The 25577-nt window shown below is 43.5% G+C and overlaps 1 protein-coding gene across 3 annotated transcripts in view; it reads right to left on the bottom strand.

The window, feature by feature from the left end:
* The window catches only part of LOC129706997 (general transcription factor 3C polypeptide 1-like), a 61862-nt gene extending 46742 nt beyond the window's left edge, over positions 1-15120 (bottom strand). For all 3 annotated transcript variants that reach the window (XM_055651705.1, XM_055651707.1, XM_055651706.1), the window contains exons 1-11: positions 14847-15120; positions 14046-14255; positions 11999-12175; positions 11771-11914; positions 9664-9760; positions 8159-8282; positions 7296-7448; positions 6028-6143; positions 4780-5218; positions 4079-4293; positions 2383-2522 (exon numbers count right to left, since the gene is read on the bottom strand). In XM_055651705.1, the coding sequence (XP_055507680.1) occupies positions 2383-2522; positions 4079-4293; positions 4780-5218; positions 6028-6143; positions 7296-7448; positions 8159-8282; positions 9664-9760; positions 11771-11914; positions 11999-12175; positions 14046-14255; positions 14847-15067 (2036 nt within the window). In that variant the 5' untranslated portion in view covers positions 15068-15120. The remainder of the gene's footprint in view (positions 1-2382; positions 2523-4078; positions 4294-4779; positions 5219-6027; positions 6144-7295; positions 7449-8158; positions 8283-9663; positions 9761-11770; positions 11915-11998; positions 12176-14045; positions 14256-14846) is intronic.
* Between the last annotated feature and the right edge of the window lie 10457 nt (positions 15121-25577).

The following is a 25577-nucleotide window of genomic DNA, read 5'->3' as shown; positions in this document are numbered from 1 at the left end:
ATACAAAGTCTGAATTTCAACTACTTATCCTGGTAATGTAAGTAAGTACGTAAGTACATTTATTGCCCAAGTATTGACATACAAGGAATTGTTCATTGTGTGATGAACTGGGCTGCTGTTCATTGATTTCAGCTCTGCCTTTAACACCGTCATCCCAGCCAGCTTGATCACCAAACTCAGTGGACTTGGCATCTCCACCTCCCTCTGCAACTGGACATTGGACTTCCTCACTAACACACCACAGTCTGTTAGGGTCAATAACCTCACCTCCTCCACTATAACACTGAACACCGGAGTGCCACAGGGCTGTGTGCTCAGCCCTCTCCTCTACTCCCTCTTCACCTACGACTGCATCCCAAAGTACGGATCCAACGCCATTATTAAGTTTGCTGACGATACCACGGTAGTAGGACTGATCAGCGACAACGATGAGTCAGCCTACAGGGATGAGATCCAGCACCTGACCACCTGGTGTGCCGACAATAACCTCATCCTCAACTCCAAAAAGACGAAGGAGATTATTGTCGACTTCAGGCAGACCAGAGGAGGCAGTCATACCGCCATCCATATCAACGGGACTGAGGTGGAGCGCGTCTCCAGCTATAAATTCCTCGGAGTGCATATCTCGGAGGACTTGTCCTGGTCCCTCAACACCTCCAAGCTGATCAAAAAGGCACAGCAGCGCCTTTACTTCCTTAGGAGGCTCAAGAAAGCCCACCTGTCCCCCCAGATCCTGACCAACTTTTACCGCTGTACCATAGAGAGTATCCTGACCACCTGCTTCATGGTATGGTACAGCAGCTGCACTGCTGCGGACAGGAAAGCACTACAACGGGTGGTGAAAACCGCGCAGCACATCATCGGTGCCCCGCTCCCTGCCATGGATGCCCTCCACCGAAAACGGTGTCTGAGACGGGCTGGGAAGATCATCAAAGACCCCTCACACCCCAACCATGGACTGTTTGCCCTCCTCCCATCAGGGAGGCGGTACAGGAGCCTCAGGTCACGTACCAGCAGGATGAGGAAAAGCTTCTATAACAACACAATCACACTGCTGAACTCGGAGTCCCGACGATAGACTTCTCTGGTCCCTCCGTCCCCCTGTGTTTAATCATTCTGTATTTCCTGATTATTCTGTATCTTCTCTCTTTCTATTTTTTTTTTCTTGTTTTTTCTCTTTACTTTTCTTTTACAACTACTACGGACTGACGCAAAACTGCATTTCGTTGTACTGATACTTGTATTTTGTGCGATGACATTAAAGTTGAATTGAATTGAATTTGCGTTGGTGCTCCGTCCACAAGTAACAACATGACATACCGTGACAGTTACAAATGACTCATAAAACACTAAACATTAATAATAATAAAACATTAAAGATAATACACCATTGATCAAGCATGTGAACCAACAAAATACTAGATCAAAGGGAGGATACAGATTTTTGGCTGTTGAGTAGAGCAACTACTCGTGGATAAAAAATGTTTTTATGTCTGGCCATAAACTTTTGAAACTAAGGTAACAATGTAATACAGGTCCACCATCGATTTACCTCCTCCCTTGGATTCAGAGTCTTGCTGAATTATCAATTTTGCCAGACCAACTGGTCATGAAATAATGATACAACAATACACTTCTGACCCACTAATTATACCCCTCCCATCTCTGTAAAACAACATGAACTGCTAGGTCCTTAAATAAAACAAATATTAAAAGTAAATTAAATTTACAGCGAAACATGCATTCCTTGCACTGGCACCCAGGCTGCAGTTAACAAGTTGCGCTTGAAAGTCCCAATAAGGGTTGGATTGGCAGCCGTCCTCGGAGCCGAGACACTGCTTCTCTAGGACTACCGGGCCGACCCCCGCCGACCCGAGATTTGCTGAAAATGCTGGAAGGCCGTTTGCCACAGGCACTCGGGAGGAGACCAGTACCAGAATGGCCCGCCTAGGCCGCTGTGGGGTCAAGATACCGACCCGAAAGGTCAACTTCGGAAGTCGGCTATAGGAATGGATCTGACGGCTCTATTTGGGCCAGAGTTCTGGAGCCCTGGCCGCAGGGGACTAATTCGTCCCGCCGATTAGCACAGAAGTCCCGATCAGCTTGAGATTGGCCACCTCACCCAGTGTAGGCGCCACATTTTCGGGTGGGGGGGGACTTTTGGGAGGGATTTCCAGTGCACTCTCGTAATTTGTCTGGATTAAAGGAAGTGCCGTACCATCAGTTGCGGAAAATCGGTGGTGGACTTGTAGTTTTGAAAATAGTTTGTCCATTGCCTACAACTTTAATGAAAACATTTCTGGTCAGAGTATGAAATGCAAGATTGTGAAAGTAGAGACCTCTGAAGGGAATTGTACGTTGGCATCTTGGAATGAAACTTACGTAAATAGGCTTTCAATCAGTTTCAAATTCCGCACAGCTTCGATTATCAAGTTTTGTCGTTTTAGCAATCGAAACGTTTCGTGAGGTCTCTTCAAGTAAATATTTTTGCATGGTCTCCTCTTCCTTCCATGGCCCTTCTCCTGAAAAAGTAAATAAACATTTAATTAATGTTACTATATTGAGCGCATGCCTTCAAAATAATTACATTTATTTAGTTTAGTTGAGAAAAGCAGCATGGAAACAGGCCCTTCGGCCCACCGAGTCTAAGCTGACCTTTGATCACCCTACTTTTACCGTATCCTACTTTCTCATCCACTCCCTACACACTGGAGGCAATTTCACAAAGGCCAATTTACCTAAAAGAAACCGCTTTCTTTTGGTGTGTGGGAGGAAACTGAAGCACCCAGAGGAAACCCATGCAGTCACAGGGAGAACGTGCAAACTCAACAGAGACTGTACCCGAGGTCAGGATTGAACCTGGGTCTCTGGCGCTGTGTGGCAGCAGCTCTGCCAGCCAAGCCACCGTGTCGCTTGTCAGCACAACAAATTCATGATGTTTGCACAAAGATCACTCTGAAATTATTAACATGTCATGTCAGTTTTGGGATCCAGTACGAAAGTGCATAAAAAATGTATTATAAAGTAACGATTAAATGCAGAATCTCATTAATCTGTGTTTGTGGACTAAGGTCTGCAAAGGCTAAGTGCCAGGGAGAACTAACATAACACTGGGTCAAATCCAATGATCTAATGCAACATGAATAAATCATAAGCCACAGTGCAGGTGCTATGTTACATTACTGATAGTGCAGGGATTAAGGAAGTTTGAACATTAGATTAAACCAAATGATAAGACTGGCCAAAAAACATAATTGTGACTATCTGACTGCTGTAAAATATAAATGGTCCACTAATCACATAATGCAAAGGAGAATATATTTCTGTGACTCCTGTCGCAGAGCAACTTAATTGTTACTATTGAATGGATTTAGAATCAAAATACCAGGAATAGACATGTAAACTGTCTGATCTTACAATTTCTGAGGTTTATGAAAGCCCAAAGCATAGTTAATATACATTACTATCAACAAAATCATTTTAATTTTGAGAACTTTGGGAAATTTACATTATGTTTCATAACTGGGGCAATTTCTACTGATGGAACAAAAAAAAAAACAGCAAGTGTGTGACAGCTTTTCTCTGAGCTGGTGCTACTCTATTACTTTACGAAACAAGACTAGTACAGGTCCACCACCGATTTTCCACCACCCTTGGTTCCAGAGCCTTTCTGGATTGTCCATTTTGCCAGACAAGTGGTCATGGCCTCCGAGGGGAGTCCAACGTAACGGGAATGGTCCGCTCAGGCTGCCGAAGAACCGAGATACCGGCCCGCAAAGTCACTCGGAAGTTGGCTATGGGAATCGATCTGCCAATTCTGACCGGAGTTCCAGATCCCCAGCCATTTCCCGATAATGTTGAGATCGGTCGCCTTACCCGGTCTTGGAGTCACATTTTCAGGGGGGAGGGGGGCGGACGGACTTCAGAGGGGATTTCAAGGGCGCTCTTGTGATTTTATCCGGATTAAAGGAGGTGATGGACCACCACTTGCTGAAAAGTCAATGGTGAACTTCCATGAAAGTTCATTTAATCAGCAAAATACTAATGTAGTTTGAAGTATGTAAAATAATCTTCATACCTTTGCTTTTTCAATTTTTATCTCTTCGATTAAAACATTCTCTTCACTCTGATCATGTTCAGACTCTATAGAAGAGTTAAGACTTGAATGGGCTTGGGTGGGTTCTAATTGAACATCCGCTTGCAACTGTCTGGTTAACACATCTGCACTCCCGCCTGTTTGTTCAGGATGGCTTTTTCTAACAGCTGCTTTGCGTTTACTAGATGATTTCTTACCTGTATAAAATACAAATCATTATAACAATGATTTAGATCTTGGCACAGAGAATATAAAATGTCCATTTGGTTGAGCTTATCCCAAAGTACGATGCACAGCTCAAACTATAACCAACAATAAGCAATTACATTTTTGCCAACACGAAACATGGCATTATAGACAGGTCATTCTTTGTTTTTACTATCTACAAATGAACAGGCTGAAGACCATTCATTACTCCTAATCAAAAGATTGTTACAAACGTTAGGTAACACTGGAAGGAATGGGTGGGTAACGTTTCAGATTGGGACCTTTCTATAGACTGACGGTAGGTCTGTTAGTCTAAGGGTCCCGACCCTAAACGTCACCTATCCATGGTCTCCAGAGATGCCTCCTGACCCACTATTTTAGTCCAGTGTTTTGTGTCTTTTTTCCTAGCAAACAGATATCCAAGCACATAATTTACACATAAAATGCAAAATATAATAAGTACATTTTTCACTGACCTTTGCCCAATTTGGATTTGGGACCTTTTTTCAATTTTAATTTTCTTAATAATGTATTTTTAAATAATTTCTTTCCTTTAGTTATTTTCTGCGAGCTGGCACATATTTTTTCTTTGTTCTCCAAGGGAGAAGGTGGTTTAATTTGCACAGAGGTTACTGCTGAAGAATCCTTTTTATTACGATTTGACTTTGATAACCCCTCTGATGAGCTGCTTGCCACACTTTTGCCCATATCTTCCGGTAAGTTCTTCGGGGAAGTTTGTGCGTGCTGACTAACACAGTGGGATTCACCAGCATCAAGCGGCAGGAGGTTAGTTGTTGCCAACCGCTCATTTCGAGCCTTTTCCTTTTCAAATTGCTTGCTCAGCTCGCTCTGCTTCACAAACGTCTTTGCTACATATTTTGTTGTGCGCTGGCGACCTTCATCTTCCATGAATCCCTGTTGCAAAGAAAAGTTACACTGGAATATAGCAATGGCAATTTTACTTCATATCAATGCTTTTGGAAAAAACTGGAAACAAGATAAGACCAGGACAAAACAGAGCTGGCAGCAGATGACTTCAGGCAGGGTGGTTCCCTGTTGGGGAAAATAGTTGGGGTGTATCGTTGCAAACTGTGGAGCTGATTCACCGACTTGTAGTGGAGGAAGGAGGGCAGGAGGAGAGTGTTCAGTAAATTTTGCTAACATAAACTCTCCCCCCCCCCCCATCAAACCCACTGCTGAGTTACTCAAGCATTTTGTGCCCATCTTTGGTATAAACCAGCATCTGCAATTCATTTTTATTGCATTATGGATTGACATGGTTATTTTTGATTGGCAACATTCAATGAAATTATGACAGTGAATGGAAAGTAGGCAACAAAGCAATGAAATGAATTAAAGACACAAAGTGCTGGAGTAACTCAGTGGGTCAGGCAGTACCTCTGGCGAACATGGAAAGGTGACCTTTCAGGGCAGGCCCTTTAAAGAGGTGTCCTGGCCCAATACATTATCTGTCCATGTGCTCCAGAGATGCTGCCTGACCCGCTGAGTTACTCCAGCATTTTGTGACTGTCTTTGTCAACCGGCATCTGCAGTTCCTTGTATCCACAATGAAATGAATTAGGTGGTCAAAAAGGCAGTTATAAATGTTTTTTTCCCCACATTCACAATATATGTACTGTGGTTCCATACTACCGTAGTTAATGTTATGGCATCCTGTTCAGGTTAAGGTACATTTGTGGATACTTGTTGGTACATTTCTTTACCGTAATGACTTTGTATCTTTCCAAGAGGCGACACAGCATTCTGCCTTCAAGTTTCCCAACATTCAGCGCCAGTCTGATTTCAGTCTGCGAAATCCCTTTTGTGCCTCTTCTCTCAACTAGAAATGCCAGAAATAAGGTGTAAAAAGCATCTTCCTTCAAGATGATTATGGTTTATGATTCTTTTGTCACAGCAATAGTACTTTTGCTTTAAAAGTACTTCCCTGGAAATGAAATGCTTCCGGGACAGAAAGGTTTGAGAGGTGATGGATAAAAATGCAGCATTTTTCTTTCGACTTTAGAGATACAATGTGGGAATAGGGCCCATCGGCCCAATGATTCCACACCGACCACCCCGTACACTAGCACTATTCTACACACCTGGGACAATTTACAATTTTACTGATGCCAATTAACCTACAAACCAGCATGTCTTTGGACTGTGGGAGGAAACCGGAGCAACCGGAGAAAACCCATGCGGTGACAAGAGAGAACGTGCAAACTCAGTACATACAGCATTCGTAGTGAGGATCGAAACCGGGTCTCTGGTGCTGTAAGGCAGCAACATTACCGCTGCGTCACTGTGCCACCCTACTTCCTTTATGAGATGACCAGTAAATTCTCAAAAATAGGTCATCCCCTCTAGCAAACGTTACCACTCACCTACACATTAGTGACAATGTCAACTTACCTGCCAATCCACGTCTTTAGAATGTGGAAAAAAACCCAGAGCACCTGGGGAATATCCAGAGTCACAGGAAGAACATGCAAACTCCACATAGACTGCATCAGGATCAAATCTGGGTCTCTGGAGTTGCATGGCAGCAGCTCGACCCATCAATAATGTAGTCTATTTTTTTAAACTTATTTTATACTTCTAATTATTATCACCGCTGCGGTAATTCTGATTATTATTACCCACTGCGGTGACTTTATCACTTAAGGTAATTTTAAAGTTTATGCTAAGGATAATTGAGATTTCAAGTTTACACTGTAATTAGCCCCATTCCACGATATTTATTACACTCTTTGTTCTTACTGAGCTGTATCTTCTTACATTGGTTCATTACATTATCCATATAGCCTCTATTGGAAAAGATTCATTAGGCATTTTTGCGGACAACAAATACATGTTACCGCTAATAAATGGTGGAATAAATAACTATTTCAGTACTTTTATTGCACACTATGCAGCATAAATGCTGGATACTGTTCACTGGACAGAGACTTGGCACATTATTATTCGAGCAGTATATGCAATGAAAACTTACTTAGTTCGTAAGCCTGAGTAAGCATGTCTCGTTCATACACAACGTCCATTGTTTCCACTCCCTTACTTTCCTCTTCATCAATATCGTCGTCATCATCTATTTTTTTCCCATATGGCTTTATTAATTTCAGGCAACGAACAATAATCTCAGTTCCTGCAAAGAGCAATAGCCAGTTAGCCTCTGGAGAGGCAGCACTCGATCATCTTTTGTACCTGAATTAGTCATACAGCGTGGAAACAGGCCCTTCGGCCCAACGTGCTCACTCTGACCAATATGTCCCATCTACACTAGTCCCACCTGCCCGCATTTGGCTGATATCCCTCCAAACCTATCATATCCATGTACCTGCCTAAATGCTTCTTAAATGTTGCGATAGTACCTGCATTTTTATAACTGTTTTACAGAAGTGTCAAATTTGCAAATTTGTTGGCTTTTCAAAATGCAATTATCTCTGAAGTTGCAAATTATCCCATGATAATGATCACTATTGTTTTGTAATTGGTCATCCTACCACAACCAGAAAGCATTCCTGAACTAATATCTATCTCATCGGTGATCCTTGATTGGACTTTGCTGGCTTTACCTTGCACTAAATGTTATTCCCTTATCATGTATCTATACACTGTAAATGGCTCGATTGTAATCATGTATTGTCTTTCCGTTGACTGGATAGCACAGGACAAAAGCTTTTCACTGTATCTCGGTACACGTGACAATAAACTGAACTGCAGCCCAACAGTGCTAAGGGCACATAATACTTTCCAAGTTGAAGTATCAACTAATAGTTATTCAAACTAATATTTGACACACATGTTGGAAAATGAAACAGTGCCATTCTGAAAAAGAAGCTACGTCGAGATTACCTTTTTTTGTCACACAAGGTCCACCCTCAGGATGCAGTTCTTTAAGGGGAACAGAAATCACTTTGGCAATACCAGCTGTCACCATATATTGATAAAGTTTTTTGAAAGTTCTCTCACAAAGATTCTAGGTAGAACAAAAACAATTACCTATTGATTCAAACATCAACATCATACACAAATCACAGGAAATTAACTTACAGATATAGCAATGAATTAGGAAGAGAAATGGTACTTTGGCCTTTAATGCGAGAGGATTTGAGTACACAAATAAAATGAATAGCTGCAATTACATTGGGCTCTGGAAAAACAGCACCTGGAATTTTGAGGTCCTTCCCACTATTAGAAGGATATATTTTGATAGACCGAGTGTAACAAAGGTACACCAGACTGCATCTTGGAATGGAGGGAATGCCTTATAGATTAAAGATTAAGCAGACAGGGCCAATGTATGTTAGGCTTTACAAGAATGAAATATCACATTCACAAGGAGCTTGACAAGGTAAATGCAGGGATGATATTTATAGAACATAGAAAAATACAGCACAAGAACATTCCTTTCAGTCCACAATGCTTGTGCTGCACCTGATGCCAAGATACACTAATCTCATCTGCCTGTATATTCATATCCCTACATTCTCTGCATATTAATGTCTATCTGCAAGCCTCGTAAATGCCACTATCTTTAGACTTTAGAGACTTCAAAGAAACAGTGTGGATATAGGCCCCTTGACCTACCAAGTCCGTGCCGGCCTACACACTAGGAACAATTTACTACAAACCTGTATGTCTTTGGAATGTAGGAAGAAACCGGAACACCCGGAGAAAACCTGCAGTCACAGGGAGAACGTACAAACTCCGTACAGACAACACCTGTAGTCAGGATCGTACCCGGGTTTCTGGCACTGTAAAGCAGCAACTCTACCGCTGCACCACTGTACCACCTCTTGTATCTGCCTCCACCACCACCCTTGTCAGCACATTGCAGGCACCTTATGTTAAAAAACTTGCCTTGCACATCTCTTTTAAACATTGCCCCAAGAACATTTCCATTGGACAGGGTATCTAAAACCAGGGTTAATCTCAAACTAAGTGGGCAATCATTCAGGACTGAGGCAATTCCTCCTCTCTATCCAATAAGATCTGAGTCAGGCTACTTCACATTATCGCTGGCCCCAATCCCCCCTGGAGTGTAACAACAGCCAATGATCAGCACACACAGGAATTGTATAGCTCCTTCCTCACACATTTTCTGTGCAGTAAAAGAGGCAGCTTCTACAGGCAAAACAGCACTTCTTGGGAAACAATCATCCCATCAGATGAAATATTGATGTGCAAACATTGGTGTTAGCAACAGAAATAGATTGAAAGATGCACCACATTCTCCAAATCAAGGGAAACCTACAGCATGCAGTTCAGAACAGAAAGTTACTTTAATGAAAGCAAAAAGGTTAGTTTACACTCCAATACCTCACACCTTAAGCTCACCCTATGACAGGGCCACTCACCAGCTCATCTCTAAGGGTTAACATGACTTCCAGCTGATTGGGCCGATTCACAAGGATATTGGAGATTTTCTCCATTAAAATGTCGTACTTACTTCTCCTGTAGGTCAGATACAAAAGCAAACCAGTTTAACAATGAATGTTTATCAGTAGGCAACTATTATTTTCTATTATTAAAATATAAATCTGAGAATATTGTTAAATTTATATTTATACGTGGCTCACACTTATAATGATGGTTGCACCATTAATACAGCAAAAGAACCCCGATCGCAACCGTGTAAACTAAAAGCATCAGTTTTTGTTTCACACTCAATGCTATTCGAGCGGGCACAAAAGAGTAACACTTGCATGTTACATGTTAACCTCTGAATTCAAGAAGCATTGACTGCTCATGCAAATAACTAGTGCCTGATGGTGTAAATTAGATAAGACCATAACGTCAGCAAAAATGCAGTAAGCCAAGGCAACAAAATGTACTATTTCTGTAAAACTTCCTCAGTGGTCTAGAACAGGGTTAAAATGATGCAGAACTGCAACCAAACAAAGTAGAGAGGACACAAGTCACTGCTGTGGCTAGCTTCAACATGAGACACAAAATGCTGGAGTAACCCAAACAAAACTGTCAGAGTGAGGCCATACGCAAATTGGAGGAACAATACCTCATATTTCACTGGCGCAGCTTAAAACCCAGTGGTTTGAACGTTGACTTCTCTAATTCAAGTAAAGTCTGTATTCCTTCCGTTCCCCTCCACCTCAAGTTGTCCTACTAGATCCACTGGTCACATTCTTGTATCCCTGCCGTTTGCATATCTTCCCCAGCCAACAATGGGCCATTGTGGATTCCATGGTCATCTATTGCCAGTTTGTTCTCACCTCCAGTTCCCCCCCCACACCTCTATCTTTCAGTCTGAAAAAGGGTCTTGACCCAAAACGTCACCTATTCCTTTTATCCAGAGATGTTGTCTGACCCACTGAGTACTCCAACTTTTTGTGTCCCTCTTCAGTGGTATAAACCAGCACCTGCAGTTCCTTCCTTTAATGTGATTTGATTTGGTAAATTTGTTATTGCGAATGTCAGTAATTAGTCAGGATTTACTGCTTTTCTTAATGGTTTACAAGATGGCATGAGTTGGTAAAGGCTGGGGTTACAGAGCTTAGGTCCCCCACTCTAACCTCTCTGCAGCCTTCAAATAAATAGATCTACATTGGCAGACACAAAGTGCTAAAGTAACACAGCGGGTCAGGCAGCATCTCTGGACAAAAAAGGTAGGTGCCATTTCAGGTCGGAACCCAAAACATCACCCATCCTTTTTCTCCAGAGATGCTACCTGACCTGCTGAGTTGCTCCAGCACTTTGTGTCTATCTTTGGTATAACAAGCCTCTGCAGTTCCTTCCGATCACAGATATACATTGGTTTCAAGTTTTATAAAATTATGAAATGAATTGATAGGGGGAATGCACAGAGTATGTTACCTAGTGTTGGAGAATCAAGAACGAGAGGACATAGGTTTAAGGCGAGATTTAATAGGAGGCAACTTTTTCACTCAGATGGTGGTGGGTATATGGAATGAGCTGCCAGAGGAGGCAGTTGACGCAGGTATTTTAACAGCATTTAAAAGACACTTGGATAGGTACATGGATAGGAAAGGTTTAGAGAGCAATGAACCAAATTTGGGCAGGTGGCTATCTAAGTCAGTATGGATGTTGGAATGAAGAGCCTGTTTCCATGCTTTTGACTCTTTGATAATAAGCAATACCTAGTTTTAAAATCCTCACTCATCTTTATTCATTTTCATTGATAACAGGAAAAGATCTCCAACTGTCCTTTAACTCACTGAGATATTTCTTTCTCCACTTGTGGGACCATGTAATCCAAATTTAATTGCTCCACCACTTCAGTTACCACGACCTTGAGATCTTGTATTCACTTAATAAACCTCTCCACTTCAATTTAAAGACACATCTCAAAATCTACCACTTGGACCAAATGCCTCATTTGTTTTTCTATTTATTTCTGCTCAAAGTCCCTCTTACCAAAAGTGCTGTATAATTAGAAGCAGATATTACTGAATAAAATAGAATAACGTTCAATGTTAATTCTTTTACCTATCAACGTGAAAGCGTTTGAGCAGTAGCAGAATGGAATACTGCTGGTTTCCATTGGGCTGCCGAATAACGTGGGATTGTAGAGTAATCAAGCGGTTTCTGTCAAGAACTCTTCTGTGATAATGCATTTTACGAGCATCAATTCTACAACACAAAATACCATTCTTAGAAGAAAGATATAAGTTGCATGAAATGAATTCAATTTCTTTTAATGTTAAATATCCTCACTTGAAGGCTCCACTGTGAAGATCTCTCTGGAGTTCTCCCTGCCATCGTGCTCTACCCAACCTCTCCAATATACAATAGGAATAGTCAGGCAGACTTATCTCTGGATCACTTTCCCATCCAATTAGAGCTCGATGACGTATCATCTGCGAGGCAACCATGACCAGTCTTTCTCCCCACCTGTAGAGAAAATCAAAACTATTAATCTTCAGTAAATTAGTAAAACACAGTAAGAAATATGCATTTGTATAGCCGTTGATAGAAAAGGGTCTGAGCCACATGTCTAACATAACAAGAATACAACAAAACAATCTATATCTACAGAAAGGCAGTCTGAAGATGAGTCCTGACCCAAAACACCCCACATCCTTTTTCTCCAGAGATGCTGCCTGAACCACTGAGTTACTCCGGCACTTTGTGTCTATCTAATGAAGGACAATTGTTTTATTAGCATACAGTAGCAATTATTAGAATTAAGTAGCATAGTGTTGTTTTAGCATACTTCTTTATACATTACTGTTTTGTAACACCTAAGTTTTAGTTTAGTTTAGCGATACAGTGCAGAAACAGGCCCTTTGGCCCACCGAGTCTACGCTGACCAGCAATCCCTTCACACTAACACTATCCTACACACACTGGAACCAATTAAAAAAATTACCAAGCCAATTAGCCTACAAACCTGTACGCCTTTGGAGTGTGGAAGGAAACCAGAGTTCCGGAGAAAACCCACGCAGGTCATGATGTGAACGTAAAGCTCCGTACAGAAAGCACACGTAGTCAGGGTCACCATGATTACTCTTTTTATTGTACGGTGTTTGCTGTGCACTATACAAGTCTATGAGGCTACGGGCAATCAACTTTAACAACATTTCAAATCCCAGAGAAATTCCAGGCTGTTGTATTCAACTCCTGGCCAAAGAATGCACAGAGTCTCTTGCCCAGAGTAGGTGAATCATGAACCAGAGGACATAGGTCTAAGGTGAGAGGTGGAGATTTAAGAGGAATCTGAGGGACAACTTTTTTATACAGAGTATAGGGGGGTTGCACGTAATGTCACTGGGTCATAGGGCTTGACGCACGGAGCCGCTCAATCCATCTGGAGGACATCCGTCACTTCCGGTAAATGTTATTAATGCAAGAAACGCGTACTTTCCTACCTGTTAAAAACCGCCAAAATGTTAAATTTTTGCGCTGAAAAAAATTGTGGGAGTCGGGGTAAGTGTGAGAGCATGTAGCCAACTTTAGAATTCCAAAAGTGAAGCGCAATGAAGGTATAGAAAAGCGAGCACTGAAGGGACTACAGCAGCTAAAGTGCTTGGTAAACATTGGCGGTGCAGATATCGGAATTGAAAATATTGGAAATTATCGCGTTTGCTCACTGCATTTCATCAACAGTAAGGCATTATTTGTGTTTTTTCTTGATTCCTTTGGTATCTAAATATTCTCAGAATTGATAAATCTGGCTGTAAATTTTTCTTCAGATGTGTTTTCATTTTGTATGTAAAAACCCACTTGGGAACCATGGGCGATTTAAAAAAATTACAGCCAGATTTATCACTTCTGAAACTTTTTAGATGACAAAGGAATCAAGAAAAAACACAAATAATGCCTTAGTTGATGAAATGCAGTGAGCAAACGGTCAATGTTCGCCAAGCACTCTGGCTGTTGTTGTCCCTTCAGCTCTCGCTTCTATCTACCGTTATTTCTCCTCACTTTTAGAATTCTGAAGTAGGCTAAATGTCTCACACGCTTATCCCGATTTCCATAATTATTTACAGCGCAAAAATTGAAAATTTCAGCGGGTTTTAACGGGCCCGCTACGTTGGAAACAATGGTAAGTGCCTACCTGCAGTACATTGCGTGTAATCCATTTGGAGTAGCGTAGCAACAGTACGGGTCATGGGTCGTGACCCGACTGCCGTGAAACCTCCCTATGGTGGGTGTAGGGGAACAAGATGCTGTAAGCGCTGTAAGGCAGCAAATCTACCGCTGTACCACTGTGCCGCCCCATTAGTATATTATTGTTATTATATTATATTTTGTGAATGACCTTTCTGTGGCTTCGTCCAACGTACAGCATGGTTCATACTGCTGAGTCCTTATCTGCGCTGTTATGGTTTTTCGCTTGTTAAAATGTTGACAGGAACCCTGAATTCCATCCTTGTTATCGGAAATGATGCAAATGGGATAGATATCTTCCCGGGGTGTGGGATCCCTCCTGGTCTCCTGAATTCCTGTCTCGGGATCAATTTCTTCGTATCTTCCAGAAACGAAGGAATAAACACGTTAACTGAAAGTTTAACATTCACGGCACGACTCACAGCACTCCTGTGCACAATTAATTTTAGAATGGTTGTCCTTATTAGTGACTATTGCAATGGGAAAAAAAAATACTGCCCAGCTTCTTCCTGATCCTTCCCCATCTAACATCACCTTTCTCACCTCCGCTACCCCTGTGGTCCTGCTGCACCCTCCCCTTCCCCAACCCCTGCACCCACTCCTCCATGATTCCTCCACCCCTGCCCCTACTCCTGCACCCCTGTCCTTACTCCTCCACCCCTGCCCCTACTCCTGCATCCCTGCCCCTACACCCCTACTCCTCCACCACTACTCCTGCACCCTGCCCCTACTCCCACACCACCCCTTCTCCCACTCCACCGCTGCCCCTACTCCTGCACCCCTGCCCCACTCCTCCACCCCCGCCACTACTCCTGCACCCCTGTCCCTACTCCCACACCACCCCCACTCTATTTCCCCTAATCCTCCCGTCTACATAACACAAGGCCATCCCATCCCAACCCCCCTCCCATCCTCATGCCCCCGCTCCATCCCTCCCTCCCACCACCCACACCTGTCATAGAAGACGAGCGGCGGCCTGGGTTCGGGCAGCAGGTGGAAGTGGACGTGGACGCTGGCGGCCAGGCCGCTCCACAGCAGGCGGCGGGTGGCGGCGTCGAGCAGCAGCGGGAAGGCGGGGATGCGGCTGTCGAGGCGGAACCACAGCGTGGACACGGTGATGCCATCCAGCCCCTCCAGCGCCACCTCATCCAGCAGCGCGCCCACCGCGTCCATGGCCGCCCTCCTCCTCCTCCCCGGCCCGGCCCGTCTACGGCAAGTGCCGGCAGTACCGCGTTGCTGCAGAGCCCAGCTCGAAACCAACGTCTGCTACACACACAGCCCAGCACAGCCGCGGCCCAGCACAGCCCAGCACAGCCGCGGCCCTTCCTTCCCAATTACTACCAGGGCAGACATAACAATATTCTGCATTCTGTATCTTCCCCTTTGCTGTATCGCCTCCTTTCTGATTAAATGAAGATCTAATTACTAATATGGGCAGAAATAACTATATCCTGTGCTCTGTATATTCGCTATGATATTTATCCTTTATAGCTTCTTCCTTCAAAGATGCAGGAACAAATTATTTGTCAACTCCAAGAGGAATGAAAACATTTTATTTGAGTCTACTAGAGAGCATGCTGACCGGGTGCATCGTGGTTTGGTTCGGCAACTTGAGCACCCAAGAGCGGAAAAGAGAGCAAAAAATTGTAAGCACTGCCCAGTCCATCATCGGCTCTGACCTCCCTACCATCGAGGGGATCTATCGCAGTCGCTGCCTCAAAAAGGCTGCCAGCATCATCAAGGACCCAAACCATTCTGGCCACTAACTCATCTCCCCGCTGCCTTCAAGTAGAAGGTACAGGAGCCTGAGATCTGCAACATTCAGGAATAGCTACTTCCCCACAGCCATCAGGCTATTAAAATCAACTCAAACAAAACTCTGATCATTAATAGCCCATTGCACTTTATCTGTTTATTTATGTGTGTGTATATATATATATATATATTCATTGGTATATGGTTGCACTGATCAGTTCTGTTCTGTATTTATTTATGCCTACTATATTCTGTTGTGCTGAAGCAAAGCCAAGAATTTAATTGTCCTATCTGGGACACATGACAATAATCTCTCTTGAATCTTGAAACTTGAATTCACTTTTTGGGGATCTGGCCTCATTACCAACATTTATCACCCATCCCTAAGTGCCCTCAGAAAATGGTGCTAGGTTGTCACTTCATATTCTGCACTCTGTATCTTCCCCTTTGCTCTTTTGAGAGTTAGATATAGCTCTTAGGGCTAACAGAATCAAGGGATAAGGGGAGAAAGCAGGAACACAGGGCCGGCCTTAAGCCGATTTGACCGATTGCTGCCAATTGGGCCCCGCGCCTAATGGGGGGGGCCCCGCACTAATGTTCCGTATTTCGTACGGAAATACGAATTCTCTTTGTTAAATAAAGATTTTTTTTAAATTCGCCATCCGGATTTTTTTTTAAACGAACATGTATAACAACCGCAGCACGGCCATCAGACACAAACGATTTGCTAACTCGCACTGTTAGCACTTCTAAACATGAAGTAGTCAACAAGTTGTTATACAATGTCATCAATCTGCATCCATCCACATTCCTCAGTAAATGTTATTGTGTTTTGAATAAGTATTAATGACGCCATGTTCCTTTGAATAAAATTCAATAATACTTGTTTAAAACACAATTACATTTACTGAGAAATGTAGATCGGTGACACATTGAGAATTTCTTTAAACTCACCATCATGAGTGAGGGCCCCGGACCGCGAGAAGGGGCTTCTTCCTGGTGTGCAGGTTAGTCATTCACCTACCGACCCACGTTGTGTCTCTCTGTGTTTTGCTCTCTCTCTCCCTCTCTCTCTCTCTCCCTCCCGCTCTCCCGCTCCCCATCTCGTCTCTCTCTAGCTCTCCCACTCCCTCTCTATCACCCTGTCGCCTCAGCATTCCCGGAATCATTGACGTTTAGCGGTAGACAAAAATGCTGGAGAAACCCAGCGGGTGAGGCAGCCGCCTTGCCTGCTGAGTTCCTCCAGCACTCTGTGTTTTTTGTTTGGCTCTGAAATTGAAGGTGGCTCAGCGGGACGGGCAGCGGCTCTGGGGAGAGGGTTGCGTTTCTGGTCGAGACCCTTCTTCAGACAATCACAAGTACTCTCACCGACGAGAGTTCAATTCAGTCTGAAGAAGGGTCTTCTCTCCAGAGTGGCTGCGCTGCCTGTCCTGCTGAGTTACTCCAGCTTTATGTCTATCTTCAATTTCAGAGAAATACAATTTCTCACGGGGGGCTTATAACGTCTCTAAACCCCTCTGGGACCCTCTGAACACGCTCTAAACCCCCTCTATTCCCCTCTATAACACTTCTGAACACTTCTAAACCCATCTGAACCCATCTGAAGCCCTCTAAACATCTCTAAACCGTTTAAACCCCTCTAAACTAGGAGGCTGTAAGGTGACTTGGATAGGCTGGGTGAGTGGGCATGGCAGATGCAGTATAATGTGGATAAATGTGAGGTTACCCACTTTGGTGGCAAAAACAGGAAAGTAGACTATTATCTGAATGGTGGCCGATTAAGAAAAGGGGAGATGCAACGAGACCTGGGTGTCATGGTACACCAGTCATTGAAAGTAGGCACGCAGGTGCAGCAGGCCGTGAAGAAAGCGAATGGTATGTTAGCATTCATAGCAAAAGGATTTGAGTATAGGAGCAGGGAGGTTCTACTGCAATTGTACAGGGTCTTGGTGAGACCACACCTGGAGTATTGCGTACAGTTTTGGGCTCCTAATCTGAGGAAGGACATTCTTGCCATAGAGGGAGTACAGAGAAGGTTCACCAGACTGATTCCTGGGATGTCAGGACTTTCATATGAAGAAAGACTGGATAGACTCGGCTTGTACTCGCTAAAATTTAGAAGATTGAGGGGGGATCTTATAGAACCGCACAATATTCTTAAGGGGTTGGACAGGCTAGATGCAGGAAGATTGTTCCCGATGTTCGGGAAGTCCAGAACACGGGGTCACAGTTTAAGGATAAGGGGGGAAATCTTTTAGGACTGAGATGAGAAAAACATTTTTTACACAGAGAGTGGTGAATCTCTGGAATTCTCTGCCACAGAATGTATTTGAGGCCAGTTCGTTGGCTATATTTAACAGGGAGTTAGATGTGGCCCTTGTGGCTAAAGGAATCAGGTGGTATGGAGAGATAGCAGGTACAGGATACTGAGTTGGATGATCAGCCACGATCATATTGAATGGCGGTGCAAGCTCAAAGGGCGAATAACCTACTCCTGCACCTTGTTTCTATGTTTCTATGATTGCGTCCAACTGCTGTCTGGTTCGTTAATCGGTTTGCTAGATATGAACTGTTTTGGGAGAGAAAAATGCTCACGGCAGACCAAACGTGTTAAACAGAAATTGGTCAGATATTAAGCTTTACACCAAAGATCCTATAGGGTGATTTCACGAAAGGTCACTGGAGCGTAGATCCGCACCCACGTGACCGAAAATTTAAAGTGGAGTACATGCGATACTTCCGGTACATGTTAGTGAATGGGAAAACACGCACTTTCACACCCGTTAAAAACATCGAAAACGGCCAGTTTTTGAGCTGCAATTTACCTGTGCCAGTCGGGGTGACCGTGAGGCACAGCTACCTAAATTTACAGTCCAAAAAAAAGATAGAAAATAAGGTAAATTCAAGAGGGAGCTGAAGGTGCTAAACCAGCGGAAGTGATCAGTGGACATTTGTCATGGAGATTTAAAAATCCAAAATATCGGGAATTATCGCGTTGGCTCGCTGCATTTCATCAAAAGTAAGGCATTATTGACTTTTTTATCTTTATTCATTTGTTATATGAAAAGTTTTAAAAGTGAAAAATCCGTCAGTAAAAAAATTGCTACATTTACCATTTAAATAATCGTAAACTATCAATGCGTTTTGAAATAAATTTTACTCAGATGCAAGCTAAGGAATGGGATAATTGTCAGCTGTTAGTTGGACAAAATTAGGACATTTTATTATTTGCCAAAATATATTTCTCAATGTTTCTTGTTTAAAGCCTGCACATTCACCCAAACTACTTATTTATTTATTTATTTATTTATTTATCATCTAATAACAGACAAGCCTGCAGCATGGAATGATGTCAACAATCCTGATTTTGGCAAATAATAAAATGTCCTAATTTTGTCCAACGAACAGCTGACAATTTGTTTCATCACAAAAGGACACAAAGTGCTGTAGCGACCAGCTCGAAACCAGCCACTGCCCCCACACAACCCAGCAGAGCTGTGACTCTTCCTTGCGAATTAAATGTAAGAGCAGAAAGAACAATATTCTGCACTCTGTATATTCACTGGGATCTTTGCCCTATTTAGCTTCTTCCTTTAAAAAGGACCAATTCTTAGGTAGATTCCCAGAGGAAATTTTTTTAAATTTCTGTTTACTTAGCTTTCTTGTAATCTAGCCTCATTACCAAAGTTTATTACCCATCCCTTATAGCCCTCAGAAAGTGAATTACCTGTTTTGCTGGACCAACAGTGGTCACAGCCTCTGAGAGGAGTCCAACAATACCAGAATGATCTGCCTAAGCTGCCAAGAGGCCGATATACTGGCCCACAAAGTCGGCCTTGGACATCGGCTATGGGAATGGATCTAAGATAGACACAAAAAGCTGGACTAATTTAGCGGGACAGGCAGCATCTCTGGAGAAAGGAATGGGTCACATTTTTTCAACCATTCCTCTCCAGAGATACTGCATGTCCTGCTGATTTACTCCAGCTTTTTGTGTCTATATGTCAGGGCTGCCAACATTGTTGGGAGTGAGAAATTGCGAGAGACCAAGCCTGAGGGAGCGTAGTGACCAGGGGGAGGTGGGTGGAATTGTGCAATATGGAGCATACTGCAGAGAGTCTTTTAACTCACACTTGAATACAATATATATGCTTTAAATTGGATTGGAGTGTTTTTGAAAGGGGGGGGAGGCTGTGCGATCACTGATCACTGGCCTTGGGGGTACCCGGTGAGGGAGTGGAGCAACCGAGTGGGGAGAGGGTGTGGAAGAAGGGGGTCCCCCCTCCAAGGGTAGGAACTGTTTGAAATTTGATGTATTAAAATCATGTTTTAGTGCACTGTAGAAGTATGATTTCAATGTTTTTTTTATGAAGTATTTTTAAGAGGTAACTTTCTAAGGAGTAACTTTATCCACACAAAGGGTGATGGGTGTATGGAACAAGCTGCCAGAGGAGGTAGTTGAGGTAGGGACCATCCCAACATTTAAGAAAAAGTTAGACTGATACATGGATAGGACAGGTTTGGAGGTATGGACCAAAAGCAGGTGACGTAGCTGGGACATGTTGGTGGGTGTGTGGGCAAGTTGCACCGAAGGGCCTGTTTTCACACTGTATCACTCTATGACTACATTATACCTCCACCATGCATGAATGCTTCAAAATCAAGTGATCGAGTTTTATTGCCATATACTCAAGCATAGAAACATAGAAAATAGGTGCAGGAATAGGCCATCGGCCCTTCGAGCCAGCACTGCCATTCAATATGATCATGGCTATTCATCTAAAACAGTACCTCTTTCTTGTTTTTTCCCCATATCCCTTGATGTCGTTAGCCCCAAGAACTAAATCTAACTCTCTCTTGAAAACATCCAGTGAATTGGCCTGCACTGCCTTCTGTGGCAGAGAATTCCACAGATTCACAACTCTCTGCGTGAAGAAAATTTGTTCTCATCTCAGTCCTAACTGCCCCCCCCCCTTTATTCTTAAACTGTGACCCATGGTTCTGAACGCCCCCAACTTCGGGAACATTTTTCCTGCAGTTACAGTAAGTGAAAATCTAGCAGGCAAGCAGGATGCTTTCACCAACCACCCCCATTTGAAGTCCACTATCTTCCACCGTTTCTACCCAGTGCTTGGTACTTTCTTCCAGCAGCCACTGGTTGTCCTCCAGGATGCACTCTCTCTCCTCTTAACCCCCCTCTCTCTCTCTCCTCCTCCATCTCTCGTTCCTCTCTCTCTCTCCTCTCTCCCTTTCTGTCTCTCCTATCACCACTCTCTCTCCCGTCTCTCCACTCTCTCTCCCCTCTCTCTCCCTCTCCTTCCCTCTCTCTCTCTCCCCCCGTGTGTGTCTCTCTCTCTCGCACTCTCTCTCTCTCTCTCCCTCGCTCTCTCTCTCTCTGCCTCCCTCTCTCTCTCTCTCCCTCTCTTCCCCTCTCTCTCTCTTCTCCCCCTCCCCCCCTCTCTCTTCCCCCCTCTCTCTTTCTCCTCCCTCCCTCTCTATCCCCCCCTCTCTCCTCCACACACTCTCTCTCTCTCTGTCTCTCCTCTCTTTCTTCCCCCTCTCTCTCATCTCTCTTTCCTCCTCTCTCCTCCTCTTTCTCTTTGCCCCCTCCCATCTCTCTCTTTCCCCCGTTTCTCTTTCCCCTCTCTCTTTTACTACCCCTCTCTCTTCCCTTCCCTCTCTATTCCCCCCTTTCCCACATCCCTCTCCCACATCTCTCTCCCCTACCTCTTTCCCCCTCTCCATTCACCCCCCCCCCCTCTGTCTCTCCCCTCTCACCCCCCCTCTCCTCTCTCTGTCTCTCCCCTCTCTCCTACCTCCCTTTGAGAGTCTGTACCTTCGGCACAGAGACTCTCGCGACTGCGGCACAACGCTTCCGACGCCTCTGACGGCCCGGTACACTCGCACTGTCCGGAGTGCTCCATAGCCGAAGCTGCAGCGAGCGACTCGCTAGCCGTGCAAATACTCGTCAGCCGTGCAAACTCACCAGCCCCGGCTCCCCGCATCTGTATCCGCCCGCTGCTTCCATCCCTCCCTCAGCCCCGGCTCTCCAACACCCGCGGACCATGCAGTTTATCCGAGTTTTTAGACATTTTTGTTGATCACAGAATTTCTCACCACAGAGCGTGAGAAATTTCTGATCAGCGTGAGGGTGTGAGAGTTTGCTTGAGGGCGTGATTCTCACGCTCAAAGCGTGAGAGTTGGCAGCCCTGATATCTTTGGTTTAAACTAGTATCTGTAGTTCCGTGGACCTTTTACCATATACCTTCTGAACAGTCCACCAAGGACTGTACTGGAACTTGGACAATTTTATACTGGACAATTTTTACATTTATCAAGCCAATTAACTTCCTGGGAATAGATTTGCCAGCTCCAGCCAGGCCGGAGTTCTAGAATCGCAGTCACAGGGGGCAAATTCGACCCTTCGATCGGCCATAGAAGTTCTGATGAAGTTGAGATCGGCCACCTCACCCGGACTAGGCACAACATTTTCAGGGGGACTTCCAGGGGAGATTTCAAGTGCGCTCTCATAATTTTGTCTGGATTAAAGGAGGTTCGGAACATCAGTTGCTGGAAAATTGATGGTGGAATTATCCATGTGGTGAATATACCCAGCAACTGAACCTTCACAGCCCTTTTGGACAAGGAACATCTGCTATCCTCTCGGTGAAATTCCTTTTCATATTTGTCCTGAAATATCGATCTCCTTAATTTAAGATGGCTGGATCTCTTGCCGGGAGACCATCATCTGTACATTTACTATCCCAAACCACAGGTGAGGCTTGGGAAGACTCAAGAACCTTTGTTCCTTTATTTAAGAAGGGAAGTAGAGAGAATCCAGGGAACTATAGGTCGATGAACCTCGCCTTCAGTGGTAGGGAAACTATTGGAGAGAATTCTTTGGGACAGGATGTAGCGTCATAGAGTCTATGACCCAACTTGCCCACACCGACCAACATGTCCCATGTAGATGTCCCACTTGTGTGCGTTTGGCCCATATCTAGTGTAGATGGGACATGTCGGTCAGTGTGGACAAGTTAATCGCATTTGGATAGGCTAATTAGGGACATTCAGCATGGCATTGTGTGCGGCAACTCGTATCTTAATAAATTGATCAAGATTTTTGAGGAGGTTACTTGACGCAGTCATTGTTAGCCGAAGGGCTTATCCTGTTCTGTACTGTTCTACATACTGCGTCTAGTACTTACTGATCTGAACACATAAGCCAACAAAGTAATTTTTTTCCCTTTAAAATGTTCTAGGATTTGTGATCTTTTTGTTTAAAAAGGATCACCGGCATATTAATGAATCAAAACATACAAACCCAGAATAATTGCTGTAGCACAGGATTTTGACATCAGATTCTGGATTATTGATGGAAATGCCCTGCCACTTAGTGGCAGATGTTAAGTATTGCAAGAATACAAGAACATTGTACGATGATGTGTGGCATCTCGGTTTGAGTAACTGAATGCAAAATCCAGCCACTTCAGAGTAGCAACCAATAGTGCAAGCAGAATGCAAAAGCAAAGAATACATTTTAAGCAGTGACGCTTGGTAAATGGCAGCAAAAACTGCAAGGGCCAAATTGTCTATTCATTCATTTTGTTCTTGGTACTTAGATACTGCGTTAGAAACAGGCCCTTCAGCCCACCGAGTCCAAGCCGACCATTGATTGCCCTTTCACACTAGTTCTATGTAATCCCGCTTTCACATCCACTCCTACACACTAGGGGCAATTTACGGAGGCCAATTAACCTGCAAACCCGCATGGTCACAGGGAGAACATGCAAACTCCACACAGACAGTACCCAAAGTCAAGAGACCCAGGGTCTCTGGCACTGTGAGGCAGCAGCTCTACCAGCTGACCCACTCTCGTTTTAAATCTCCTATTATCAAAGTTTTAAAACAACCCTGCGGACGACTTTTAGAATTAATTTAGAAACAAAAGATAAATAACTTACCTGTTCGTAACCTTACTTCATCGGCAACCCAATTCAAACAAAGAGGGTCATGATGCTTGCATTAACCTGTTGGCCTGGATGTAAAGTGCACTGGTCCCACAACTAAGGACATCTATGATCCACTATTAGGGTTGACAATCGAGTGGTTGGTCAGAAACTGCTGCCTAAAGGTAAGCATAGTGTAGCTCTCACTTATCATAGCAATTAGTTTTGAACTTGTTCTGGTGACAAAACACATGAGCATTTTCATGGTTTTCACCTTTATCTGCTTCCAATGACCATGGTTTTGGAATAAAAGGCAATGCAGTAATTGCACTGCATTGTGCTGTAACTTAAATGCTAATCTTTTCTATTTTACCTTGCACCCTTTCCAATATAATGTTGACTAAGACATCTGCAGGACACACTGAGGAAGTAATTCTATATGTAAGGTATGACTTGTTAAAGGCTACAGTGTAACAGTTTGTTTTGTTATCTATACAGTGTAAATGGCTCGATTGTAATCATGTATTGTCTTTCTGTTGACTGGTTAGGAGGACTTTGTGTAATTATTGCAGAATTTAACAAGTTCTCTGGCTACAAAGGTCAGCATTCAGTTGGGCTTTCTTTATATTCTCCAAAATGGCTATGGCCCACATGTCTTTATGGAACTTTGACTATCTCTACTTTTCCATGTAGTAAGCACACGATTTTCTTCCTTTTTGAGAGCAAATTACAGTACAGGTACAGAAATAACTTCTAGTGGATTAATTATCCCAACTTTGTCCAGTCATCCAATCTATTAATATGCATTCACACTGCCCAAGTTGGTGGATAATGAATTTCAACGGTATTGAAATACAAAACCGTCTCAAGCTGATGATCCCATGACAGTGAGAAGAAAATAACCTAGTTTTTAAGAGGAAATTATATAACTTAATTTTTTTTCTTGTCTAATTTTATAAATGTTTGATGTTAGCAATGTCAGATTAGTTGTTGCTCCCTACTTTTGCATACATCATAGAAATGGGACAGCACAATGGTGCAACTGGTAGAGTCACTGCCTCATAGCACCAGAGACCAGAGTTCAATACTGGATGGAGTTGCGTGTGTGGAGTTCGTACTTTCTCCCTGCGACCGCATGGGTTTCTTCCGTATGCTCAGGTTTTCTCCGACGTCTCATAGATATCAGGTTTGTGAGTTAATTGACGTCTGTGAACTGCCCCCAGTGTGTAGTGAATGGGTGAGATAGTGGGATAAGATAGAACTAATGTGAACAGGTGATTGATGGCCGGCATGGACTTGGTGGGCCAAAGGTCCTGTTTTCATGCTGTATCTAAAAAGCAAAACAAATTAAAGGCCAAAATGCAATCATAGGATAAAGTGCCTGTGGCACAATCATAGAACACGGTTATGAAATGTCAGCTTGTTCAGTCTTCCGTATCTATAACAGGTTGGTAGGGACAAGCAGTTGGTTAGATCCAGGTCCAAACGGAAGTGATGAGAAATTTGTAGAAATGATTTCTAAAATCACCTGGATATAGTATATCTCCACTTGGTTTGTTGCTGAGATTACAGTATTCATTTAGTGTAAAGGGTAGCAGTGGTGCAGCAGTAGAGTTGAAGCCTTACAGATCCAGAGATCTGGGTTCGATCCTGGGTATGGAGTTTGTATGATCTCCCCATGACTGTGGGTTTTCTCCGGATGCTCCGGTTTCCTTGCACAGTCCAAAGACGTACAGGTTTGTACGTCAATCGGTAAGAATTGTAAATTGTTCCCAGTGTACAGTAATAGTGTTAGTGATGGCTAGTTGGCGTGGAATCGGTGGGCCTGTTCCCGGCTGTATCTCTAAACTAAATTACTCTTCAAATATATTGGCTATTAAAACTGTTAAAAAGCAAGGTCTTAGTGATGGATTGTTGTTAAAGGCAGCATAGCAATTTGTTTTGTGATGTGCTTCAACCATATAACACGCTTCAGAGAG

This window comes from Leucoraja erinacea, chromosome 20 (assembly GCF_028641065.1).
Source record: "Leucoraja erinacea ecotype New England chromosome 20, Leri_hhj_1, whole genome shotgun sequence".
NCBI classification, from domain to species: Eukaryota; Metazoa; Chordata; class Chondrichthyes; order Rajiformes; family Rajidae; genus Leucoraja; species Leucoraja erinaceus.
Note: the sequence above shows the minus strand (reverse complement) of the source record. Positions and strands in the feature narration are given on the sequence as shown.